Source organism: Muscardinus avellanarius, assembly GCF_963383645.1.
Source record: "Muscardinus avellanarius genome assembly, chromosome: 5".
Lineage (NCBI taxonomy): Eukaryota > Metazoa > Chordata > Mammalia > Rodentia > Gliridae > Muscardinus > Muscardinus avellanarius.
Window position 1 is genome coordinate 10,904,615 of NC_137790.1, and position 20,186 is coordinate 10,924,800.

At 46.0% G+C, this 20,186-nt stretch overlaps 1 protein-coding gene across 1 annotated transcript; it reads left to right on the top strand.

The window, feature by feature from the left end:
* Positions 1 to 820: 820 nt before the first annotated feature.
* Positions 821 to 1,576, top strand: LOC308263263 (protein FAM243B; the record flags this gene model as incomplete). Its single annotated transcript, XM_080696209.1, has 1 exon — positions 821 to 1,576. One exon carries the CDS (start codon positions 821 to 823, stop codon positions 1,574 to 1,576), a length of 756 nt encoding a protein of 251 aa, XP_080552335.1.
* Between the last annotated feature and the right edge of the window lie 18,610 nt (positions 1,577 to 20,186).

A 20,186-nucleotide genomic window follows, 5' to 3' on the forward strand; every position in this document is an offset into this window, starting at 1 on the left:
AGGGGAAGGGAGGGAAGGGGATATCCTCGTCCATTCAACAGTGGAGCCAAAGCCCTGGAAAATCATTCTGCCACGTCTACATTTAGGAGAGCCTTCATGCATGCTATAAAATGTCTTCAGCTCTGAATAAGGGGATAAGAATAGACAAAGGAAACTGGGAAGGCTGATAGAGATGGAAACTGTCATTTCTCCCTAAGTATATAAAATTGAAAGTGCTTTCCAGATATTGTACTAAATCACCTCAAGATTGGCAGTCCCGGTGAAACACTGGCATGCAGGCTAAGTTTATTTTGCTTTTTGCCATTCCTTCTTCTGTCACCTGGGAAGATCATCCTGGGTTGTGCAAGCTGGCAGGTGGCTGGCACAAACTCCACACACGGGAGCGCATATGGCACACATTCCAGACTTTGTTGGGTGGGTTTTGACTATCCCTCAGTGCATGTCACAGTGCCTGGTCCACAGTAGGTGCAGGTAAATTTTTTGGGAATGGCTAAATGAATATAAATAAGTATTTCTTTCCATCTTAGTGAACCAAATGAGAGTGAGAAACATGATCAGTCACTGTTAAAGCATTGTCAATCGCTGGCATAGACCTATTACAGAAGTAATGTCAGAGTAACCATTTTCCATGGTTAGCATTTTCCATTCCCATCTCCTATGGGCCAGAAGGAAGTTGTTCTGAGCATGTGGCCCATGATGCTTTAAACCTGAAATGTAGCCACAGGGCTGGCCCAGCTGTCAGAAAGCTCTTTATGAGGTCATCATCCCACACTTGCAGATCTCCCCAATGGGAGACATGGGGAGCACATGAGGAACCACTATGCCTCGCTTTGCAAACCTCCTTTTCAAAAGCATCATTATCAGAAGTCAGTTTGATAGCATCAAGAGGAAGCAGTGCCTCCAATATTTGAGAACCCTGAGAACGCTGCAGTACGATGGATTTAAGACCGTATATTTTGGGGAAACAGATATCCCAGAGAATCTTATAACTGGAGAAGATTTTAGAAATGGCTGTTTCATGCAAACTCCACACTGGTGTATTGTGCACGCTGGTGGTAGCCAAGGATGGGTGCCTTGGAAATATCGGATGTTCCTAAAAGATGAGCTATGCATCCAACAGGAAGATGGCCCCTTCTTGGAGTTTTGTGATGTGGTGAAGAAGACCTATGGAAAATGTGCTATCGTGATCAAAGGCAGGAGGCAGCAGGAAGAGACAAGGCCCGATGAAGACGCAGAGGCCAAGAACCAGACCGATGCCCCAACCGTCATTAATTTAACAAGCATCGTGTGCTGCCCAGAGGTGGCCAAGTTCCATGGTCATGAGCTACTCTATCTGCCTTCCCCTTGTAATTACCTGAACCCTCTGGACTCGGCCTGGTCTTCTTTGAAATGGTTCATCATCAACAACCGGAGAGAGTTTTGTCTGCAGTCCATTGATAGCGTCTATGCCTACCAGTATATACTCTTCAGCGATTTGATTAGCAAGGGAATTGAAAAGATAAACCTGACCAAATGGAAAACGCTAACTAACAAAGTTCGGAGATGGGAAAATTACTACCTGGGGAAGTTTTCTTAAGGGCAGTCCCTCCCATGAGCAGCAAGACTGATAAATGCACTGTCTTTACCACCAAGGAGCTTGGTTCTGGACCACTGTGCCTCAGTAGTGAGCTCCCAGGGTGCTGTGGAGACTGAGAAGTTCCCAAGGATGTCTGCAAAGCCCTAAGTTTTCTGGACACTTCATTAAAGCTCATTGGTGAATTAGGCTTCTCAACCTTTATCTGGTTAAGGCCACCTGGAGGACCTTTATTGATGGGAGGACTAGGACCAACTTATTCCAAAGCAGGGTGGTGGTGAGCAAGGGTGGGCAATATTAAAGGATGTGTGGTCAAAATTTAGAGAAAAAACAAAACCACATGTGTGACTGAAAAAAATATCTAAATTAAGTGGTGCACCAACTAGTTTGAACGCACCAAAATAGCCCACAGAGTACTGTGTGCCAGCAGCAAGAGGCATGGACCAGACAATAGGCCACAAGATGTTTTCCCTCTTATTCGCCTTCCTTCCTCATCAGCAAGGTGCTGGAGGGCAAGGGAGAGGCATCCAAGGAGGTGAAACCCCATTCAGACCTCCAAGGCCATTGGTGGTCCCAGTAAGGGAGCTGGGGAGATACGATGATGATGGTTCAAGTGGGACTTGGGTGGATAGCTGGGTGATGGGCGTTCGTGGAGCCCACTTTTCTAAGCAATCTTCCATCCAACTCCAGCATCCCAGCAAGGGGTCATTAGACTTTGCATGGGGCTTCATCTCAGGACCCCATGGTCAGCCACCTACATGTGGTACAATAGCGCCCTGTTCAAGTTTGGAGACGCCGCTGGTGGAGGTAGTGAGACTTTGTGGTTGTATGTTTCACATTTACAGGAAAAAAGTCCTGATATCTATTAAACACATCATAAAATTCACACACACACACACACACACACACACACACACACACATACACATGTCTTCAAGCAGTAATTTTACAATAAAAGTAACCATTCTAAGGTGTATAAAAAAACATAATAAATGGGGGAGGGGGTATATGGGAACTCTGTTCCCCCTACACACACACACACACACACACACACACACACACACACACACACCTATTTTGCTATGAACCTAAAAGACAGCTAAAAAATAAAATCTTTAAAAAATAATTTAGAGCCGGGTGTGGTGGCGCACGCTTGTAATCCCCGCGCTTGGGAGGCGGAGACAGGAGGATCGTGCAGGTTTGAAGCCAGCCGCTTGCTCTGGCTTAAGAGACCCTGTTTCCAAATAAAAATATAAAAATAGGTCTGGGAGTGTAGTGCGGAGGTAGAAGGGCTTCCAGGAACCTCAGTACCACCAAAAAATAAAATAAAAATAAAAAAATTAAAAAAATTTAGAAAAAATTCTATTTCATTTCCAATAGACTTAACTATATAAAGCCTGTAATTGGGAGGCTGAGACAGGAGGATCTTAGGTTTGAAGCCAGCCCCACCAACTTAGCAAGGCTCTCAGAAACTTCTCGAGACCCTATTCCAAATAAAATAGGACTGGGGGTGTATCTCAGAGGTAGAATGCCCCTGGGTTCACTCCCCGGCAACACACACACACACACACACACACACACACACACACACAACACACACACACACACACACCTGAGACCAGTCCTGATAGCAAAGTACAAAAAGCATCCTGTTCTTTGTCTTTTTTGCTTCTTCTTTCCCTCTTGAGCCTTTCGCTATTATTCACAAAGAATTTGTCAGATGAAAATAGATGTTCGATGCTTTTTGGCAACTAAGTGGTAGACTTCTACAGCTTTGGGTGGTTAAAAAAAGGAATCTTAGTATGCATTTTATTTGGGGCTTTATCACAGCCAAAGCAGCCAACTGCTCAGAACGATGACAATTTCAGTTGCCTCAGGTCCTACTTTAGAGCCAGTGGGCTGTATCAGTTTCCAATGGTTGCTGTAACAAATGACCACAAACTTGGTCATTCGTTTCATTTACAGAAAACAATAGAAATTCATTCCCTCCCCAACTCTGGGGGCCAGAAATCTGAAATAAATTCCAATAAGCTAAAATCAAAACATTAGAAGGGCACACTCCCTATGAAAGGCTCTAGGAGAAAATGTTCCTCACTTCTTCCTGCCTCTGGCAGCTGCCTGCCTCTGGCAGCTAGACTTGGGGTCCCATTACTTCCTCCTATGTCAATGAATTCAGGGCCATTTTACCTCTGAGCTATACTCCCAGCCCTTTTTATTTTTTATTTGGAAACAGGGTATCACTAAGTTGCTGAGGCTGGCCTCGAACCTACAATCCTCTTGTCAGCTTCCCAAGTACTGGGATTAAAGGCATGCACCACCACACCTAACTGCTCTTACTCTTGGCTTTGTATTTATGGCCCATGTTACAGTCTGAAATCATCTTCACATCCTTTAAATCCTTAACTCAATCACATAGGCAAAAGCTCTTTTTCATATAAAAGATCACATGTTCCAGGAATTAGGACCCAGATCCCTTCAGGGATCATTATTTAGCCAACAACAGCTGCTAAATGAATATCTTATTTTACCAATAGAACTACTGCAATTCTTATTGGTGATTAACTTGGTGAAACAACTCTTACTGTGTAGTAGGTCTTGTGACCTTTTTCTCTGTTATTTCATAGATGTTTGAGGATTTAAATTCCTTGAAAGCCAGTAACAGTATTCAGACTTCTTTGGTCACTTCAATATGTTGTCCCTGTGCAGGTCCAAGTGTCAGTGGCCTGAGTTTGGGGTATGAGTGGGTTTTGTACCTATAGCAAACTTATTACACACATGCCCAGAGTTCTGGGTAATGAGTACTCACACTACTTATGGAGCCAGTTCAAGATGGAAGAGAAGGTTTCAATAGGAAGGTTGATTCTGTTCCCAAACCTCCTGTTGCTAGGTGTGTATGAGTCTGAGCGAGTCATTCATTTAAATGAGTTAACTCACCAGGCGTGGTGGCACATGCTGTAATACCCGCACTTGGGAGGCAGAGACAGGAGGATGGCACAGGTTCGAAGCCAGCCACGCTGGCTTAAGAGACCCTGTTTCCAAATAAAAGAGTATAAAAATAGGTCTGGGAGTGTAGCCCAGAGGTAGAAGGGTTTCCAGGAACCCCAGTAACCACACACACACAAAAAAGTTAACTTATTTAATTCCAATGGCATGTGCTATTAGCTATACTTTATAGATGTGGAGATCTGGGGTGCAGATTATGTAACTTGCTGCTGGGCAGAGGAGCTAAGGTTCAAATCCAGAGCTCATAGTTAGACTCATTATTCACGCTACCTCCTACCAATGAGAAGCTCTTTTAATCCTTATGACCCTGTCAGATAGCTGCTATCATTGCCCTTATTTTTCAGAGGAAACATGGAAAAGTCACTGAGGCTATCAGATTCTCAAGCCCAGGCTCCTGACCTCCGTGTGAGCTTGGTTATTTATTTATTTATTTATTTATTTATTTATTTATTTATTTAGTGTGGTACTGGGGATGGAACTCAGGGGCATTCTACCTCCAAGTGACACCCCCACCCCTATTTTTTTTATTATTTGTTGTGAAACAGGGTCTCACTGAGTTGCAAAGGGCCTCACCAAAGTAGCTGAGGCTGGCCATGGACTGCAATCCTCCTGTCTCAGCCTTCCAAGTACTGGGATTACAAGCGTGCTCCACAATGCTCAGCTCTGAGCTCGGTTATTGACAGTGATGTCAAACCCGACATTGGCTGGCAAAATGACTGTCTCCACCTGGCCACCACAGCAAAAGTGTATTTCAAGTACAAAATTGAGGAGGTAGAATAACTTTTAAAGAGACATTACTTTGCAGGAAGAAAAATAATAGGATGTTTTTAGAGTATCAGATGAACAAGATAAGCCATCAGGAGCTATTTTTGTTTGAAAACCAAACAACTTTATAAAATGGGTTTAGAGTTCCATCCCTTTGAGGCCTTGTTTAATCATTAGAAAAGCAAATGGAAGAAAGATAACATCAGTATAACCAGAGAGATCATAGGGCCACCTTTAATGTGCAATTCAATTATATAAGATTGCATTTATAATTAAGAAATGTCGGTTTACACTAAGCATGGAAACTTCCAACAGAAAATAAGCTGGGCTTTGGGAATTGTATGCACCTAGTTGGGATCTCAAGTTTGCAGCTTAATATCTATGATATTTTGGACAAAAGTCACTTTACTTACCCTGAGGCTCAATGAACTCATTAGCAAAATAGGTTGAGGGCTTTTAAATGGTGTCATATGTGCTAACATTGTGTCTGGCACCTACTGAGTGTTCAAAAAATTGAAATTCATATCATTAGAGTCCAGGCTGAGGTCAAAGCAAATGTGTCCACAATTAGATTTAATGTCACTGACCTCATTTCCTTTTCACTCTTTGAGGAAAAAATTTTTTTGCTTCTTTTTATCACCAGGATGTAAGGGTAGACACATATTAAGATACTTTGATCAAAGGAAACTTTGTTCTCTGGCATTTCTTTAAAGACCATCTGTGATGGGTTAGGGAATTAATAAGAAGAGATTTCTTCAGGTGGGGGTGGGCGGGGAGGCTGCTGAGTACAGCCCAGAATCCCTCTGGGAACAGCCACATTTAGTTCCCTATGAAATTAACAGTAGGTGACAGTACACAGCAGGGCGGGGCTGAGCCACACCTCCACAGACAAGTCCTCTGAACAGTCGGCAGCTGGTAGAACATTCCATCCTCTCTGGCCTTGGCCATCAACAACCACATCTCCATTCCTTTTCTGTACACCAGGTGGAGTCCTAAGGAGGCGATGCATTTGAAAATGGTGCTAGAACAAGTGCAGAGATAAATAATCACACGGAGTCTATTAGCCACTGGCTCAGTCCTACGAGTCCTGCCTGGCCAAATAGGGGCCAAGCTGCCCACCCAGGTGGCACACATTCCTTCAATGTGTGATGCTTTTGCCACGTGTCTTTACATACTTGACCTCATTCTGTTCAGACATCTACCACGTGCATTAGGCAGAACAGTGACCATTTAGGTCATTTTACCAGAAAAGGGCAAGTCTGGGCATAACTGACTCACCTAGACACACACTGCAGCAATGACAGGAGAGTTGGAACCAGGATTCAAATCTTCCTAGCAGGAAGCCATGTCTGACTCCAAGTTCCAGGTAAGATTATGTCAGACTATGTGTAGTCCATAGACATATCAGCAAAAGAGAAGGTACCTCATCCCCACCACCCAAACCAAGAAGTGTCAAGGCGGCAGTACAAGGGTGACATGATGGTCCACGGTCATCAAGAGCTAAGGTCCTGTCTCTTTACTCAATTTCCTACACTTGGTTTGGGCCTCAAAGTTACCCACTCAGAGAGTCCAAAATTGCTGCTGAACAAGCCATTGAGTTAGCATTCTAGGTGGTAAAGGGGAAAGGGGGTACAGGGGGCTCATTTCCTTCCTTCCAGCCTTCCAGAAAATTTCTACATAACACTTCACTTAAATACAACAGGCTAAACGCAGTCACAGGGAAGCTTGGAAATGTAGTCTTTCATTTTACAGCAATTTGGCCAGGTAGAAATCATGGAGAAGGCAGTTATCAGTCTCAGCCATGCTCCCTGCTCCCTCTCCTTTGGTGCTACTAGTCACACACTCATCATACATTCCAGTGCCTTCCACACACCTGGCAGTGAGTGCCAGGGCCAGGGGGACCAAAGAACATAAGCCTGGACCCTCGGGGCTGCCACAGTCTGGTGGTGACCAGTGACTCTCTGTGAGTGAGATGTAAGGGGTTTGGGCACTTATGGCTCAGAGTCCTGCTGCTGGGCAGTTGGGGGTGATGGTACTGGAAGAGGTGGAACTAGAGCCAGGGACAGTGAGATTTTATCACAGGGAGCACAGGAGGACTAGAGGACTGCAGGTGTATTGAGCCTATAGCTTAGTGTGGTAGGAGAGCTATGCCATCAACAGAGACCAAACAGAACTGATGGAATAACAATAAATTCACAAGCTTTACCACTCAGATCCATTACTTGTCACTGAGTACTCATGGGTCATGGACCAGACAATCACAAGTTCTTTTATTCCAAACACCAGTTTCTAATAGCCATAATACTCAACTTACACATCCTACTTGGGTTAAGGTGGCCACAGGGGTTCAGGAGGCTTTGCCAAGAGCCAAGGCAGAGAGTGGACACAAATGCAGAGTCGCTGTAGGTGGTCAGACAAGAGCTTCAACAGGAACCACTTCTGCAGTTGTCCATTTGAAGCCAGTTTTGTGTAGGACACGTATTGTCATGGGCAGGAGAAGCTATGCTGAGCTGAAGACAGGTTTGTCTCTGTGGCAATTGTCCTGGGCAAGGTGCATGAGGAGTGACCAGATGATGGGGTAACAGGGGCTGCCATGTCCAGTCTTCGGGGCTCCTCCTTGGTGGGTCTCAAGTGAGGGAGTTACATTTGGTGAGGATGATGTACTCCTGTGTTTCCTGGGAGAAAGGAGGTGTACAGGACACACACACACTCTTACATACCCATGCACACTAATGGAAACTCAGCTCACTCTTTCTTTCTTTTCTTTCTTTCTTTCTTTCTTTCTTTCTTTCTTTCTTTCTTTCTTTCTTTCTTTCTTTCTTTTGTGCTATTGGGGATGGAACCCAAGGGCATTCTACCTCTGAACTATACCCTCAACCCTATTTTTCATTCTTTATTTTGAAACAGGAACTCACTATGTTGTGGAGGGCCTCACTAAGTCGCTGAGGCTGGCCGTGAACCTGCGATCCTCCTGTCTCACCCTCCCAAGTACGGGGATTTCAAGTGTGTGCTGCCATGCCTGGCAGCACTAGTTCTTTCTCACCTTTGCGCACCACAGCCTGGCCTTGGCCCCCATCATCAACAGCTGTCATGTTGAAGATGTCATGATCCAGGCTTTAACATGCCATAACTCTTCCCCGTTCTCCTTGCATTTGGCTCTGACCCAAGAGCACACCACCAACAGGGACAAGCCCTGGAGCTCCACTCCCAGGCTTGATCCTGTCTGCACCTCCCATCAGCTGGGGGCCTCTAGAGAGGATGATGGGCCTCACTTTCTTGATTTGTGAAAAGAGAATGAAGCTAACATCCTGTGGGAGCTGTTGCGAGGACAGAAGTAAATGAAGCTTTGAAGAGTAATGCCTGGGCAGGACTCGTCCCTCCGTTCAGTCTCTCCAGAAGCTCAAAGCCCTGTGGGTGGTCTGCCCAGCTTGGTTACTGCTCATGTCCCTCTGCCATTGCTTAAAGGGTGCCTGAGGAGGAGGAGCAAGAAGCATCCCACCAGAGAGCCACCTGGGCATGTCTGACCCCACACCCCTGGCCTCTGCCCCACAGAGGTGACGCAGTGGGCCTGGGCCAGCCCAGGAACCCTTCCTTCAGTCTCCTGATACTGTTCCTGGATTCAGTCTCAGCTGCACTTCAACACAGATGCAACCTGCACCCAGGAGCTGGTCTCTGGATGGCAGGAAGAACCCCCTCCCACCATGATCATTCACATGTTTCTGCCAGGGGAGCATGAGTCAGCCCCCAGTGTCGGGCTGGTCACCTCTCATCTCTGCGCCCATGGGGCTCAGCACAGAGAGGGCTGCTAAGCATAACTCTAGAATGTTCATGCAATCATACAAGAGGGATGCACAGTAATGGGTTATTTAGACTTCTATGTTGCCCTATACAGGACGATTGAGGGAAAAATAACCCCCTTTTTGGGAGGTGGTGGTACTGGGGTTCCTGGAAACCCTTCTATCTCTGGGCTACACTCCCAGACCTATTATGTATTTGTATTTGGAAACAGGGTCTCTTAAGCCAGTGCGGCTGGCTTCGAACCTGCGCGATCCTCCTGTCTCTGCCTCCCATGTGCGGGGATTACAAGCGTGCACCACCACTCCCGGCAGAAATGACCCTTTTAGAAGAATCTCAGAGTATCTGGTTTTTGAAACACGTGATGTGCATCTTAGCCTCATTGAGCTGAGTATGTGGCACCATCTAGCTGCTTTTTTCTGAGGTCATCGCCCACAAAACATCATCCTGTGGGTGTTCTGGTGTGGGGCTGGCACGTGGAGATGAGTTCTCAGGCTTGGTCTTGTCTGTCTCATTTGAAGCCTTTCTTCCTTTCTGCTTCTAACGTATAGCAAGCTTGTAAATCAAACAGATGTGCTCGGATGTGTGTTGTAAGATGAGGTTGGAGCTGCATGAGGGACCCTGGGGACCTCCTGTAAGCAGAGAATGTGGGTTTCAGTTTTTTGCTCTTTGAGACTTCCTTCAGCTCTTTCTTATGTATGCCTAAGCGTGGTAGAGAGCTGCTGGATAGCTGTGGTCCTGATGAGGGTCCTGGCTGTGGGCTTTACCACCCATCTACCCATGTCTCGTTGTGCCTGTGTGCATCCAACCAATGACTTTTAAATCAAACCAAAAGTCCGGGGCTTCATTTACATGCGGAATAGAATACCAGTCGCTCTAGTGAGTGATTAATTGTCTCCCCCTAGTGGTAGAAGAGAGTACAGGAAAAATAACTGATAGCAAAAACCAAAGCTGTTTACAGAAAAGCCGTGGGCCCTGTCTGGTTGGTGGTTTAGTTTGACCCCTAGGTCATCATTCTAAATTTTCTAAGAAGATGGACAGATGTTTCACAAATTCCAAAGCGAGCTTTAAATCTCAACAGCTAGAAAGGCACGAGTATTTAAAACAAACAAATATCTATTGCTCAGGCTGACTTCAATCCCCTATGAAAACCCACCAGAACCTCCAACTTGGATTTAGGAGGCCTGTGGTGAATGGTGCCGCCGGCGACGTGCAGAGAACTGGGCCTCAGGCCAGGCATGCTGAAAGTAGGTACTGCTCCAGCCCTGTAGCATAGGCAGCAAGCAGATGCCAGGGCCTTGGAGCAGTGGGTGGGACCACCTGCAAGGCTGCAGAGGGGCCCAGACAGAGGCACAAGGTGGGTCAGTTTGGGGTCCCATCTGGGCGGCCATGGCATCCAAAGGCTTTACGGACTCTGCTCCGGCAGGCCCCCAGGCCACAGCGGGTAATAGAGGTTACCGAGGCTCCCAAGCAAAGGCTGGAGCAGCTCCCTACACCAGTGGCCGAGGTATGAGGTTTAGTGAAAGTCCCCTTTTGAGGATTTGCAACTTGCAGCCACAGAGTGCTTTTGATTCTCTGTGTACTCTTTCCTGCTTTCAAAGTGGTGGTTAGGGGTAACCAGCAATCAGTAAAATTAAAGAAAGACATCATTCCCTCATCTCACGTTCTACCCAATGGGCCAGCTGGGCCAGACCTCTAAGAATATACCCTCATTCAGATCTTTCCCGTGGCCATCCACAAGATCAAGCGCTGCCCCCGTAGTTATGGCTCAGTTGACCACTTTGCTGCTCCCCGTCCACTTTGGTATCTTGGGGAGAAAAAACTCGAACCTTCTTAATACAGGTCTCCATCTGTTCAATGCTGAGTAAAAAAGGCTCACAGTTCTCCTTCCCAAGTAGCGGAGACTCCTCTGGACGCCTCTCCCTTCATCTCAACAAGCAATAAGGGGTAGGGGCTGAAGAGCACCCCAGGCTCCTCTTGCTATTTCAGGACAGGATTCAGGAAATGAGCTCTTCCTGGACTCAGGGCCCATCATGGCCCAGGACTTTCACCCTGCAAGTCTTCCCCATGGGGATGCTCACGGGTCAGTGCAGGGCCAACTCCCCCACCCCAACAGTGAAAACACCCCTTGTGAAAGCAAACTGCACTTGTAGGGGTGTGCAGGAGGGCAGCAAAGGTGGGGGGAGCTGGCCCATATTTCTATTGCCCAGGAGCCCACCCACCACAGGAGGCGCGAGCTCTATGGCCCAGGCCTTTGTGCACTGGCACTCGTGATCCCTGATTGCCAGCAAGGAAGTGCTGGAGAAGGAGCTGCAAAACTCCATCGTTTGCCAGTGTATTGTGTGTACACACACACACACACACACACACACACACACACACACTCCAAAGACCAGATTTAGACTTTTTTTTAAAACAAAGGTATTTTATTTTAGTAAATAAAATACTCATTTAAAAGCATATAAAATTTGCACTATTTTAAGTTAAAAGTACAGGCTGGGACCTTATCCTCTGGCATGTCATTCATAACTCTTTCCTCTTTCTTCTCAGCTGGCATCCATCCAAGCTCACACTTACAGCAGAGTCTGGAAAGGAAGAGAGAAGGCATATGTAGGAAATGTTTGATTAAGTAGGAACCAGTGTTTGACTTGCTCACATCAACCCTATGCTTGAGCATTCATATAACACACGAATGCCATTCAAATTTGCCTATCAATGAAAGTATTTCTAGCCCCCCAATTTCCCTTCCATCTGCAAATCCTTCTTGTTTAAAGCAAGACTGAAGTCTGACGAGCTGCCATCCTACATCACTGACTCATCGTCTCTGGAGATGTCTGTGGGAGGGGAGAGGTACTTATGACCTCACACCTAATCTCTCCACCCACTTCCCAGCTTAACTCACAGAAAGATGACTGTCTGAAACATAAATCCAATCAATATTTCAATTACAACTCCCTTTCCTCACCCTTCTTAATTTCTAAGCATTTCTTCTTCCCCAATTCTTATACCTACTTCTTAGTTTCAGCCAAGAAAACATTTCTTTAAGGCAAGTTCTGCGACAGTAACTTCTTTTTCCTGGTAAAAGCCAATGAATCACTGAGGACCAGCGAGGGGTGGCAGGTGCTGGTGGGGGTGGGGGCAGAGAGCGCAGTGTCCTACGAGCTCGCTCTCACATGTCTGGGAAGGAGAGGCGGCTAAACAAGTGGGCACGGCAGTTGAACGCGTTTGACCTGGGTTCAGTTCCTGGATCTGCGCTTCGTCACGTTCTGTGAGCCATTCTTTCAATCTGACATCATCAGAGAGGTGTCAGGGGGACCAAGTAAAATAGCAGTGTAAATAACAGTGTACAAAACACTTAGCAAAATGCCCAGCACAGACTAATTCAATGAGTATTGCTACTATTACTTATAAGCCTGCTTTTACCTTAAAATCTCAGACTGAGCAGGCTTTGGAGCCACCTAGCTTAGTGGCCCTGCACCAAAATGCTTCTGAGGGGAGTCATCTAAGGGGTTTTCAAAAGAACAGGTCCTCAAAGGGAACCACAGGCGTGACAGACTCTCCTGAGGCTGGTACCTAAGATGCTGTGTTCTCAATAACACCCCAGGCAATTCTGATCCTCAGGCAGGCTGTGTAACCACTGACCTAGAATCCCTGCTCACCATATGTGAGAGTACTGAGATGCAGGCTCCTGCTTAATGGGTTAACGAAGCAACTCTGGCTCCTGAGAAGCAGCTTGGAATGCCAGGCTGGGAGGCAAGCAGACTTCCTCTAATCAGTGAGCTAAAAGTTTTGCCAAGTTCCCTTGAAGGTCAGGAAGCCGCTCCAGGCCTCTTTGCATGTCCTTCCCAGCATAGACATCGCTCAGAAAACTTATTGGTATGATAAACAGCTTGAGATGTTATGAGCGGTCACAGGTGTTCTTTGCTTCTATTTGTAAAACAAAGAGTTGCTTTAAGTTTGAGATTAGTCCTTTGGTTTTACTTACACACATCCATTGTTGCTTTAAGATAACCCTGTAATGTCTGAATTAATTAATTTGTCTATGGATCCCATAGAAGCTTTCTCTATAAAAGTCTGATTGCTCTCTCAATAAAACATGCAGTGTACATGAAACCTGCATCCCCTGTGTCCTGTGAATTGGCTTTATTTACCCTTAGGTCTCCAGTGCACTAGACACTGACAATCATATTTGAATATTCTCATTTTTAGAGAAGCACAGAACTCAACCTGATAAATGAAGAAATTGGATAAAAAACAGCAGAAATCACTAATGGTCATATGCTGAATCTGTGATGGCTAATAACAGACTCTGGAGCCTTGCATCTTGGACCCCACAAGCACACTCTGGGCTGTGACAGACACCAGTTACAATGATGAGCTGTCAAGTCTGAGGAGGAGGCCATCAGGATACCAACAAGGAAGTCATTGTGGCCCAGGAATGGCCTACAGGGGCACAGGCGGTGGGCAGGAAAGGGGACAAGTGAGATTTGGGTTAGGACAGATTGGGAAGGGACTTATTTGCCATACTAAGGAGTCAGGCTTTATCGTGGACCAGGGCTCCTTAGTCTTGGGATTTCAAATGACATGTGAGCCCCCCCACTTCCCCCTTCCCCACCCATGTCAGCAAGCTTATGCACAATTACAGGTGTTTTGAGTACATGGGTTTCTCTGGGGAGAAAGTCCAGTCATTATATTCCCTATTCCTCCCACCTCCCACACACACACTGAGAACCACTGCAGACTTGGAGCAGAGAGGACTGGTCATCTGTGCACTGTACAGACCCTGGGTCAGCAGCAGACAGAGCCCAGGGTCCAGCTCTACCTGGGTCCTTATCTGGAGAGCTCTCCCTTCGAGGGCGGGTGGGCCCGTGTGTCCTCACCCAGCCCGGCAGGGCTGTGGGGACCAGGCGCTCTCAGAAACCCCCGCTGACACCCTGAGCCAACCCGCTGGATGTTTTGCATTTGCAGAGCCCAAGTACCTTCCATTTCCCTTCAGTCAACTTTCTTCTCTGATGGCTGCTTCTTTTTAGCCTCCGATTTTTGCTCGTTTGCTTCCAATCTCCTCCTTTGGTACATTTTCGCTCCCGCAAAGGCCAGGCAGAGGATCAGTGTTTTTGCTGCCAAGATGTACAGCAGCAGGGGCACGTGCTCAAGGACCTTGGGGAAGAGGGGATCATTCTGATTGCTCCACCAGTGACAGAGAAACGTGTATGTTTCCATCATCAAAACACTCACTGAGCTCCTGCTGCGCCACAAGCGCTACTCTGGAGACCATGGAGACAAGGTCTCCGACCCACGCCACCAGCGGCTCGCCCTGCCTCACCCCCACAGTGAGGTCTTAGACCTCAGGATAACCCCAGATGTACGAACTCTGGTCTCGCACACCTTAATGGGATTTGAGCTCGCCCAGGGCCTTGCTTCTGAGGCAAGAGTGTGGCCAGGAAAAGGAACCAGAGCCCAAAGGCTTGGTCACTTGTGGGACCTTTGGGAGCTTCTGCCTCCTCACAGGAGAGTGAGGCTGGACCAGACCTTCTGGATTCTCCAGCTTCAGTGCACTACAACTTACCCTTGGTTCCAGAGAGTCATTAACACTATTACTTGACGGTAAAAATAAAATACAATAAAACTCAAATCATTAAAACTGAGCTACTTATAAATTGTTCCTGTAATTTTCTGTTAGAGAAAAGTTTTGACCCATTGGCTAAGAGGCCTTCGGGGGAGTAACATTCTCTGTACCTGTAGGTTTATTGCATAATTCTTTACATAACAATAGTATCTCAAAGCAAATACTAGACTAGTTTCATAAACATGGTTAGTACAATCTGAGTAACTATGGTGTAATTATGTGATCAAAACTCCTTCCCAAGTAAAGTGAAAAGATATGTTTTTAATTGAGTAATCCATATTTTAGAGGGTTAGAAAGAACTTATCCCAAGGAAACCATTGAGTGTAAATTACCAAACATCACTTGTTATGTAATACCAATAAGATGAGATTCTGCTACAGGGAGTACATTTGAACCTGTTTCCAATAGTTTACACAAGTTGGCTTGAAACCAGCTAGTGAAAACTTTAGCTGAGAAAAATATGCTCACAGACCTGGAGGACTGGGAGGGATTTTAAAGATAACCTAGTCTACCACCTCATTTTTCTTTTTCTTTTTCTTTTTTTTTTTTGGTGGTACTGGGGTTCCTGGAAACCCTTCTACTTCCGGGCTACACTCCCAGACCTATTTTATACTTTTTTAAAATTTGGAAACAGGGTCTCTTAAGCCAGCACGGGTCTGGCTTCGAACCTGCGCGATCCTCCTGTCTCCACCTCCCAAGCGCGGGGATTACAAGCGTGCCCACCACGCCCGGCTACCACCTCATTTTTCAAATGAGAAAAGTAAAGCCACAGAGGTCTACCCATATCATATAGCTCATTCAAGACGAGGCCAGAGTTGGAAGAGAACATTCTAACCCTTTGACTACTCTCACTGCTACTGAATCCTGATTTTCATGAAATGGAATTAATGAAGTGATTATATATATTCCTATCATTTTGTCTAAATCCATTTATGCATTTATGTATGTATGTATGAATGTATGTATGTAGGTATGTATTTGGGTACTGGGATTGAACTCAGAGGGATTCAATCTCCAAGCTACATTAACCTTTTTTATTTTTAATTTTAAAACAGGGTCTTGCTAAGTTGTTGTGGACCTCACAAAGTTACTGAGGCTGTCCTCAAACTCTCAATCCTTCTGTCTCAGTCTTCCAAGTAGCTGGGATCACAGGCGTGTGCCACTACACCTGGCTGTATAACTTCTTTATGATTTAGACTTGAGGTGGATTTCATGTTTGGAAGACACAGGTCGCATCAGCTGCCATGTTCTGGGAACTTGCTGTACACCAAGAGTCTTATGCAGATTTTTCTTTCTCATGCTCACTCTTGCCTCATGAGACAGACAGACTGTCCTGACTGAAGAGTTGAGAACACAGTGTGGAGAGGTTAGTCATCAGGGGGAAGGGTATGACCCAGCGTGACTGCTCCGAAGCCTCACGCTTCATCCACCAACTGCCCAGTAATACAGCTCATGCTCTTCCCACACCATCGGTTTTACAATTATATTACGCAGGTCAAGGATGGTTTGACTGCTACATTATAAAAGGCTACGGGTCTCTGAAACAGATATCAGAAGAGGGTTGTAATGTGATTTAATACTAATATAATGGATATCATGGGGGCAGGAAAAATCCAAATACTTAAATTGTTTTAATAAGATTACTCAGTAACTAAATTTTCAACCAGTAAATCATTCTAACAATATAGAACAAACCACATATGCATTTTGAAAGACGGCTCTAACAATGGTATAAAAGACTATAAAAGTTACAGAGGTGAAGCTTCTTAATTGTTTACTCTGGTAAACAAAAACAGCTCAGATTGCTGACTGGGGTCTCAGGCTCCTCCTCCCTCTGATCTTGGCTAACCTCCCCCACCCCAATAGCTTCTCTTTCTTCTGATCTTGAGGGTTCATGTTCTAGAGGTGAAGGTTTGACTCCCTGTAATACAAACCAACTAAGAGGAGAAGGTTTCATGTTGATATTAATCTCTGTGCTTATTAGGACGTTCTGGGCTAGCCGAAGCGCTGACTCATACTCAGATAAGCTGCTCTTGTCCAGCTTCCTACACCTCTGTGGATGGACCACGGGAGACTGAGTACAACTGAGCCGCCGTGACAGCCCGTGGTTCTCTGTGACCTAAATCCCAAACCCAGCCTCAGAACAGTCACAGGAAATGTACTAGGTCAACCAAAGGAAGAACCAAAGGAAGAATGTGTTTCCTGTTGAAAAGGAAACACATCAACTAATGGATGCTGGTAAGTGGTTTCAGTATTTGCTTTCTTTTTATAGAAAGTGGAGAGGAGGCGGAAAGGGGCAGGAGTTTCACTGAGAAACTCTTGAGAGGAAGGCAGAGTGAGGGCAGCAGAGGTCAAGGACACTAGAAGGCTGAGGCTCAGAGCTCCGGGGGCCCCTTTCCTGCCCTTCTCCAGGAAGAAGCTTCAGCTGTGTCTTTCTTCTGATTTCCAACAAAACCCTTTCATCTCCCAAAACACACAGAGTTCAGAGAGGAAAAGGACTATTGCTGGTGTGGACTGGATCAGCATTAGTTTTTTAAAAAACAAAACAGCCATTACCTGTGGAATCGGAAAGGTTAACGTTTTCCACAGGCCACACTTGCTGCATTACCCAGCTCGTATGGACTGTCACTACTGGCCAGGGGGCCCGCAGAGCCAGTAAGGGAATGCCACAGGACACACTGGGGTTACATGGTCCCTTCAGCTTCCCAGAGTTCTCTGCAGTCAGGGCATAAGGAGAAGCCATTTTCTGTGATACTGGTAAAAAGGGACCTGCTTTAAACAGAAACTGCTCCCTGGGGCAGACCACAGGGCTACCTCTGCCTGGAGCAGGTTCTGTTCCACACACAGGCAGGACCGGCCTGGGTAGCCAAGCGGATGGCTGTCACTCCACAACCTACTTGCGTTAGCCCAGCAGCCTTAGCATTACTGGGGAAGGTGTTAGAAATGCACGTCCTGAGCTCCCAGGAACACCAGCCATGATGCTTTGAGCCTTCTGATGTGGCCTTCAGGGGCAGCTACTCCCACTCTCCTGACCTTGGAGCTGTAGAGGCAAGCTCACCCCACGCTGCTTTCTGCTTCTGCCCCTTCCATCATCTCGCCGCATGGACTCTGCTCCTTGACCTTGGCTCGGCAAGCACTGGCTACCAGAACATGCTCAACAAGCTCTCCTGCCTCTTCGCAGAGGTCACTCTGCTCCTCAACTTCAACCTGGAGAGGAGAGTTCCTCAGCTCCCCTACAGCCAGGCCCCTCCCGGCACCCCCAATCCTCCGTAATGCTAGGGAAAGTCGGGGATCCTGTATTTTCCTAGATCCAGTTCCCCTTGAAATGGAACGCTATTGGGTGTTCTGAACAAGAAAATGCTTATAATAATTGAAAAAAAAATACATATAATGAGATCCTACATTTGAAAGGACATGCCACACTAACATGAAGAGTCAAAATGCTAGAAGAAAATACACCAAAATTATTAATATCAGCCACCTCTGGATGGTAAGATGATGCATAATTTTTATTTAACTTCACACTTTCAAAGTGGCTACAGCAAACATCAATCTTAGTGGTTGCTCGTAAGCAGTCTCCACCTCACCTTACTGGCTTCAGGGATTTCAGCCGATGTGTTTCTTTCTCTCTGTGTAACTACTGTTGCCCACAGCCCACTGAGCAGACAGACAGCAGGCTACTCTCGGGTTGTCCTTGGACTTCTGCTCCCACCAGCTAAACCTAATATCGTACAGGGGCCAGTCGCGTTTACTCCCCAACAAGTTCAAGTTATACTTGATGCTCCAATAGGTCATTTATTTGCGACTTAGAAAGAAAAGCTTGTTTCCATGGAAACTAAGTAGGTGAATACTTTGAAAGACTTGAATTTGAGTAGAAAAAAAAAATACTGTGGTTGCAAGACAACTGTAAAGGATGAGGAAAAGAGAGCATAACAATCCGGAAGGGTTCTGTATGTCGATTGCTTCATATGATCTTAATCCACTATCTTGACTCAGGCCTTTTATAACAAAGCACCAAAACTGGCTATAACCAACAGACATTTATTTCTCACAGTGTGGAAGGCTAGATTAGGCTCTGGAAAGGGTTCTCTCCCAGGATGAAGACTATAGACTTCTGGTATCCTCCTGTGGCAGAAAGGAGGTCTCTGGGGTCCCTTTTATGAGATCACTAATCCCATTCCTGAGGGCTCCACCCTCCAACTAAGCACCTATCACAAGCCCCACCTCCAAATACCATTACACTGGGATTAGGGTTGCAACACACGAATCTGGGGGACACCAACACTCATCCCATTGCGGCTACATGAATGAACCCAACATGTGAAGGGGTAGCTGACACTTGAAAGGCATAGTTTTTGTAAGAAAACTGAAGTTAGTGGATACGCTCTCAAAGAAAGGTATGGCCTTCCTTCAGAAGTCTGAGAACAAAATTTTTTTTTTTTTTTTTTTTTTTTTTGTGGTACTGGGGATGGAACCCTTCTACCTCCGGGCTGTACTCCCAGACTTATTTTTTAATATTTTATTTGGAAACAGGGTCTCTTAAGCCAGCGAGGTTGGCTCCGAACCTGTGAGATCCTCCTGTCTCCACCCCCCCAAGCGCAGAGATTACAAGCGTGTGCCACTACGCCCGGTGAGAACAAATGTTTTCAGTATGCTTTTGTCTTTTGCTTTTTAAAATAATCTACTTATACAGAACAGTTTACTCTTGTTGCAATTTTGAGTGTTAAGGTTGAGATGTTGAATTTCTCCCAAAGGACCGTGAGGCTTGGTCCCCAGCATGGCATTACTGGGAAGTGCCATGGACTTTTAGAAATTGAGGCATAATGGAGGTCTTTAGGTCATTGGGGGAGTGCCTTTGAAGGCACTGTGGTTGTAGTACCCCATTCTCTTCTCCATTAACTTCCTTGCTCTGCCATGTGCTCCCTACCAAGACACTACTATCTTGTACCCTATTCCCCCCAACCAAAGCAATGGGTCCACCTGATCTTGAACTGGCATCTCCAGAACCATGAGCTTAATAAACCTTTTCTCTTATAAGCTAACTATCTCAGGTATTTTATTACAGTGACTGAAAGCCAACTAATACAGGGAATAAAGAAAAATCCATGCTATAAATATTTAAAACAATTCTCACCTGCCAGTTCATGGTGGGCCAACTGTGAGTTCACTCCTGATCAATACTGTCCCCCGAGACAAGTGCATGAGAGGGGCGAGAAGGTCAGGCCCAGGGGGCTCGATGGCTGATCTGGAGGAGAAAGGAAACAGGTCAAGTTGAGGTTTCCAGGGCAGACCATCTTAGGAAGCTGGGTCTCCGATGGAAAGGGGTCATCTGAGCAGAGAGAGTAAGCTCTGTAGAGAGATAGGTGAAATGTAATGAGCAAGGCGGCCCAGCACCTGGTGAAGCAGAAGGGTTGGGTGCAGGCT